At 43.6% G+C, this 7,379-nt stretch overlaps 1 protein-coding gene and 1 long non-coding RNA gene across 2 annotated transcripts in view; one reads left to right on the top strand and one right to left on the bottom strand.

Annotated features, from left to right (window-relative positions):
- The window catches only part of LOC132450946 (teashirt homolog 1-like), a 22,857-nt gene extending 21,360 nt beyond the window's left edge, over positions 1-1,497 (bottom strand). Inside the window, exons 1-2 of the mRNA XM_060043155.1 lie at positions 1,290-1,497; positions 432-1,062 (exon numbers count right to left, since the gene is read on the bottom strand). Coding sequence (XP_059899138.1) covers positions 432-471 — 40 coding nt within the window. The 5' untranslated portion in view covers positions 472-1,062; positions 1,290-1,497. The remainder of the gene's footprint in view (positions 1-431; positions 1,063-1,289) is intronic.
- Positions 1,498-1,737: 240 nt separating this feature from the next.
- On the top strand, positions 1,738-6,422 carry LOC132451031 (uncharacterized). Its single transcript, XR_009523955.1, has 2 exons — positions 1,738-2,467; positions 5,303-6,422. It is a non-coding gene; the product is annotated as an uncharacterized LOC132451031 (long non-coding RNA).
- Positions 6,423-7,379: the final 957 nt, after the last annotated feature.

The following is a 7,379-nucleotide window of genomic DNA, read 5'->3' on the forward strand; positions in this document are numbered from 1 at the left end:
TCGGGACGTAGAAAGTGGGGGACAGCCTACCTACAATAAGGATGGATGCGTGGACCAAATCAATAAAATACACATTTCCATGTAGAAAAACGACCGACTAATCCGCGAATCAAATAGCAGGTCGCTCGGATGTTTAGGCAGGTTGATATAAATGATACGCGAATATAACATTGAACATGTGTGCCTATCTGTAGGCTACAGTGAACCGCAGAGTATAGCGGATTGTTTCCCCCGTCCCTCCGCGGGTCTCCGGTCCCCTCGGTCTATTCCCATAGGCCGTTAACGCTCTCCAGGGTTGACCCTCTTACATCTCTTAACGCGACCGGGGGAAGACCAAGAGGAAGAAGAAGAAGAAGAAGTAGGAGTACATTTTGTTTTCTCCTCATTCTTATTTAAATAACAAAAGAGGGGATTTAAAGAGCGAGGCTTACCCACGGATCGCTGGGGCGCTTGCTGCTTTCTCCTCGGCATTCTGCTGCAAGACTTTCCGCTTGACTTTTCATGCAGAGATCAGAGCAGACTGGAGCCGGACGGGGTTCCGGTTCGGCGGGTGAACTAAGCGTCTCTTCCTCGACCCTTCGCCAGAGTTCAGGATTAAAAAGGCAGCGCCGTAGCTCCGAGCGATGGTTTCCTCGACGTCTATGAGTCAGTGTGATTAAAAAGAGTGCTCGCTAAACGTCTCTGATCATGTTTTTTTTTTTTTTTAACTCGTACGTCCGCTGATAAAAAAGAGCCGACGTCTTAAACGAAAAGCGGGCGTTTTGTCAACTTGTGTCGACCGTCAAAACTCATCGTGAGAACCGCGTTAGTCGGAACCGGGTTTGGGGACTACAGCTGGGAGGAGGGACACGGACAGTCGAAGCCGAAGCCCCCGGTCGCTCTCCGCGCTCCCATCCAAGAAATCCACCTTTAATCGAGACGACGGCGAGGACTACTTTCAGCACAAAAAGTGGCCAAAATAGCGACTGAAAACTGCGATTGACTGAAGTCCTTCGACGACGCAGGGCAGAGCACTCCAGAGCGTGTAGTCGCTGTCCATACAGGTGACACTCTGCTGGCAGTCTGTAGTCAGGAGAGAGAGAGGGGAGAGAGACATAGAGCGAGAGGGAGAGTGACACATTAGCGGGTTATGTCAATCACCACAGCGCGAATTATACATTAGCACGCAATCCGGATCCCGCGATATCTTCATGGTGTAAGGGTTGCTTCTTGTTATTTCCACGCACTAAGCGAATGTCTCCCACCCCCTCCCCCCCGACCCCACGTTAAAAAAATAACAGAATACTTACAACAAATAGGCTACGCTGTCCGCCTTATTTCTCACGTGGGCGATTGACGGAATACTTGAGAAACTCGCTGGCCGCTACGCGACGTGCGGGGACACTTCGTGATCGTTGTCCTGTTGACGGAGAGAAAAACGCGGGGTTGTGCTTGTTTTCTCCGTTCGCACGTTTTCTCGTGATGCGCGGAGCGTTCAGACAGCTCCAACTGATAGACAGACACATCGAGTTGCCTTTCCGGACTCTCTCCGTTATACTCCACCCCTCCGCCAGCGTCACCCTGACAGTCAGGGCCCACCTGTCAATCTTATTAATCGCTCCCGCGTTTCCAACACGTTTTATGGAAGCGTCTTGTTATAGCTCATAAGGATGGTGTTGTGTTGTATCGCTTGTTATAACCTGGGATTTCGCACAGGGGGGTAATCAGATGTTCAACTTGTGTTTCTAATCGTGGCTAATATATGAAATGGGGTTTAAAAAAAAGATTACGATTGTTTGTTGTTTTGGTTTATGTGAAACGTTTACGGATTTTTGGTGAGGTCTACCTTCTTGGTTGAAATACCCAATCAAATCAACGCTAGACAACGCTAACATTGTCCCGAGTGAGGTCCATAAAGGACGACGCGTGTTTTACCACAGAGAGTAAGATTGCGCATAATAAACTAATTTGCTACCCAAATCGGTGCACCGTTAAGGCGTTTTGATGACCCCCCCTTTGTACTCCAGCAGCCCCTGCAGATCGATCCGTCTCCTCTCGGTGCGAGGCTGGCCGCGGAGGGGAGGGGCTCCCCGGTTCCCACTGGGGGCTGCGGTTTGGTCTGCTATAGTTCAGCCTAACTTCTTAACCATAAAGTGTTTATAAAAAGAGCCACGTCTAGGGTTTTATAACATATAACAAAAGACCACACGAAAACTATTATGTTATTCGAATTTGTTGCAGGGAAGCCTCGGTGTAATAACAGCTTAGTTATAGACAATATTAATACTAGCAAAGCTAGTGTGGTTACATTCTGGATATTAACAAAAAACGGTTTGGGATGCACTTTTAAACAGGTTTATATGAACTTGATCATATTTGAGAGGTATTTCTAGTAGGTAAGGGAGCGAGACTTTCGACCCTGTGAGCATCGGATTACAACTTTCTGCAACTGGCGACCTGAGTTCGAGATTCTCCGGGCTGGATACGGGTGAGTTCTGGAATTGACATCGTCTTGTTAAACTTTGACACCAAAGTGAAAATTTTCCCACTTGACTCTGAAAACATTCATTTAAAACCACACTACAGCGATGCACAGAGGTGGGACGGAAGGTCGCTCTTCTCTAGTCATTGCGCGTAAATATGAATTGTTTCATGTCCGCGACCCGCGGCATTCTTGGGCCATTCAGAGTCTGCCCAATTGATTATCGATGCAGAAACGATATTGACGGCTGCCAACAACGCAGTAAAATGACCAAGTAGCCTACCGTCCCAACATCTGTCCATCCACGTCTATTACGGCTGTCTGCCTCGCTCGCGATAGATGTTTGCCACTTTACCCATTGACACCTTGTGTAGGATATATGGTATATGTGACAATGTATAAATATTCATACACGCATACCATATATGAAGTATGTTTGCATGCATACTGTGTGTGTGTGTGTGTGTGTGTGTGTGTGTGTGTGTGTGTGTGTGTGTGTGTGTGTGTGTGTGTGTGTGTGTGTGTGTGTGTGTGTGTGTGTGTGTGCGCGTGCGTGCAAGTCAAGTTTGAGCCTGATTTATTTACACAATTTATTTGTGTAGCATTACAGGAACCTTTCCTGTAATACTACACATATAATGGTGCTAAAATATGACCTATGAGTTTGAATTGACTAGGTTCAGATATAAAGCAAGCATCATCACATTTAAATATACATTGTCATTAGAGTGAATCAAATTAAATTATAAATATATGCGAGATTGCAGTCACATCTAGAGGGGTCACCAAAACCCCCAATTAAAATATACCTTGCTTTTATGTTTGACATTTCTATATGTACACCATTTTGTTATGAGGTCAAATTATTCTGCATCGCTTTTCATAAGAATGACCAGATTCACTTTCGATTCATTCCTAAATTGAAAATGAATTGGGCTTTGAGAAACACATATTGTTGCCTTTATGTCCATATAGACTTACTCTCCCCCATGAAAGAGATGTGTAACCTTTTAAGGCTGGGGGAGGCTGGTTGTCAATAGAGTAGAGGAACTAGGGGTACGAAAGGTCGTCTGGCCGATGTACCACAGAGTCAACCTAACGCGTGTGTGTGTGAGATTATGTGTGTTTGTGTGGGTTTTGTTCTGGGAGAAGGGAACTCTTGGTGTGTGTGCAAGTGCGTGTGCGTGTGTGTGTGTGTGTTTGTGTGTGTGTGTGTGTGCATGTGTTTGTGTGTGAGCGGGTGTTTCTCTGTTTCTGTATGTGTGTGTTTGTGTGTGTATGTGTGTTAACTGTTTGTGTGCGTGCGTGCGTGTGCGTGTGTGTGTGTGTGTGTCTCTGTTCGGTGCTGTGCTATAGAACAGAGAGGGTTCTGGAAGAAGGTTTCCATCTCCGATTTTTTATGGATCTATCGCTATGAATTCATTGCGCAAAGATATCTGAAAACCATCCTGTAGGTTGTGCCAACATAACCAGCAATAACACATTATGACTCTCATATTCACACAGTGGAGGACTGATTTATGGTGATGTGGATACAACCATGACAATAATTTGGATGCTAACACATGTTTTATCAGATTATAAAATATCATAATAGCTGGGGAATGTGTCCCTCCCGCCTCTTTATAGTTAGAATTGAACCTTCTTGAGGAAATACATGATCCAACGCTTTTGTTGAATTATAGATATTGTTAACAATTAAATGTTATAGAATATTTAGGAACACACGCACACAAAATACACACACACATATATACACACAAACAACTAAAAACACAGACAGACTGACGCACACACACACACACACACACACACACACACACACACACACACACACACACACACACACACACACACACACACACACACACACACACACACACACACACACACACACACACACACACACACAAATAAAAATACATGAAACTATGCATCACTTTTGTGATAAAATTGACAAAAACAAACACCCCACCCATGTCTTTACATCAATATTTGAAATGTAGTCTTTTACATAACACTGTTGACACCTTCTCTCCTAGTGTTTACCAGGGATCTGACTACATCTCACTGAAACCGTTAGATCGTTGTTGTTTTACCACTGACAACGTTTAACAAAAAAAAAAAACACAACAGCTACATTTCTAGTCTCCATCTTTGCTGAAAAGAATTCCCTGGAGAGTGTCGGCATAGGCATGTGTTTGTGTGTGTGTGTGTGTGTGTGTGTGTGTGTGTGTGTGTGTGTGTGTGTGTGTGTGTGTGTGTGTGTGTGTGTGTGTGAGAGCGCATTTGTGTGTGTGTGCGAGCGCGCGTGTGTGCGAGTGCCTGTGTGTGTGCGCGTGTGTGTGTTTTAGCGCAGGCCGTCACATGTGATCAAGACAACATGATCCGAATTTGCGCGCAAAGCGACACGCTATCCGTGATTTCATCACACATGTCCGCGTGCACGCACGTCAAAATCCCGCCAAACGATCGCAGCGAGCATTGCCTCGGCTCTCTTACCTAACCAAGATCTCTCCCCCCCGTATCTCCTACACCCCCTCGTCACACACCACACACACCCACACCCCCTCTCTCACACATACACGCACACACTCGTGCTGTCTATGAGGACCCCCCCCCCCCCCCCCCTCTTCTTGCTCATAATGTCCTACCATGACAGCACGCTGACGTGTCACCCCCACTCTCTGTCACTACCCCACCCCCCCCCACCCCCCCACCCCCTACACCCAAGTAAAAAAAGCACCTCGCTGTAATGTAAAGTATTGTCATGGCAGGCCCCTAATGTGCATTTGCATTCCTTATCCCACTTCTTCTTTCTCTCCTTCTATCCTATTCTAGGAATGACCGAAGTGACCCCCCCCCCCCAAACGGATTCCGTCTTGTTTTTCTGGGGTGAGAGGTGAGAGAGGTGGTGTCAAAGGAAGAGACTTTGTATCACACATTTAAACCCTCACACTGTAAGACCAAATGTACGTTTATATTTTCTACAAGCGTGATAACAATGTCTGTGCTTCTCTTTCAATGTTGTTTTAAATTAATAGCAGAGAACAAGACTCATTTGTGGGGCAGTAAATGACTAAATGAGTAGGATGGAAAATTATAGATTCTACCAAAACACACATACAGTACGTCAAACATTAACGCATGGCAAAGACCTGCACATTTATTCCAGTCCCTGTTTTAATTAAAGTGATTTATCAGGTTTAGCGATGTATAAATTGAGTAATGATGTGTCTTTCCCGTGTTATTATTTATTGTGTCGGCTACTTTGCTTGTAAATGGCATTAATCATGTACTCATTATTTATTATTATGATTATTTATTATTATTTTGATGCATGCTCTTTCCCTATTATAATGGTGAACAGAACGCCCGTCTTTATGAAGAATAGATTCGCTATATCGAGTACAATTGTTTTGTGTCCTCATTTTATTAGTAGCATTATTAATACTGAGGTCACTGTTTCATTTTGACTATGTAAATGATCGTTCGAAACTTTTCTGTTGTCTCTTCATTGCCTTCATTGTAACCATCACTACTCCGGAAAACGTACATGGTCAAAATAATGTCACACAAATACCAAACGTTCAGCTTTGTAAAATAGTGTTTATATTTAGTGAGTCGCTGGAGTTACTAACTTAACATGTTAACCACAATGGTAATTAATGGGTAATGTAGCATGTCTATACATGCGTTTGAACATAAACTACTGCAGATTTTAAAACCTTGGCTTACACCGATCCTGGCTTTCATTTTGGTATGCATTGAAATGTAATATCCTTAATATTCTCTCTGACAACCTTTAATTTATCCTGGAACTAACATTACATAATTCTTCCCAGACTTAAATAAAGCATAGTCATGCCATTAAACAAGTTACGTTTGAGGCGATGCGATCTAACACTATACTGTAACGCTTCTCTATATAATCTCTGGAAATCTTCAATCGGCAATAAAATCGTATAAGGTTTCCAGACAGTCATTGACAGGCTGAATATAAGAATATATCCTAGAATATAATAAGAAAGGGCTCTTACTTTGACACCAGCTATATCTTCAAATCTATCAGATAAGACTGCATAATTAAAATGCCAACTATGAGTATGAAGAAAGGAGGGCTTTGATATGTTATAGGTATAGTTTTAGCCTTTTTTTCCCATGAAACTGTGCCTAATATGTAGACTGGAATGATCTGTTGCTGTAAATTTGACAATGCAATTAAAGGTAAATCCCCAATCCAAGCCTGTTGATATATTTCATGAAGAATACGTTGATGAAATTCTTTAAGGAACACTTGTCTAATACTGATGGATGGAAGTTGATTAAGGGATTCACTTTCCAAAAAGGTTTCGAAACTAAAAATAAAAAACGGTAAAACTAAGAAGTTGCAGAAAAAAGGATTCTTATAATAAAATAGTCTCAGGCTATATCAAATATATAGGAAATACACACACACTCTCATGTGTACATTCACACAGTTACACACACATACATTACGCATCTGAGTGTGCACCTACACACACACATGCAGACACCTACACCCAAACACACTCACCACACCTGCACACACACACACACACACACACACACACACACACACACACACACACACACACACACACACACACACACACACACACACACACACACACACACACACACACACACACACACACACACACACTCTTCCTCCCTCTTTACCTCTGCATGGTAATGCTCCTCCAAAGCAGGACCACCGTGCGTCCCATCGCACCCTGGGTGCAGCCAGCAGGACTCAATAAGTGACACATTTCACCTATCAAAATGGCTGCCCTGTGACACGCTCTCCTCCTTCGCATTCCTTCTGTTTTTCCTTGACACACGCCCGGGCAATTAGCATTTTTCCGCCATTAAAGCAGAGAAAAAGAAGGCAGCC

The sequence above is a fragment of the Gadus macrocephalus genome, chromosome 22 (genome assembly GCF_031168955.1).
Source record: "Gadus macrocephalus chromosome 22, ASM3116895v1".
Lineage (NCBI taxonomy): Eukaryota > Metazoa > Chordata > Actinopteri > Gadiformes > Gadidae > Gadus > Gadus macrocephalus.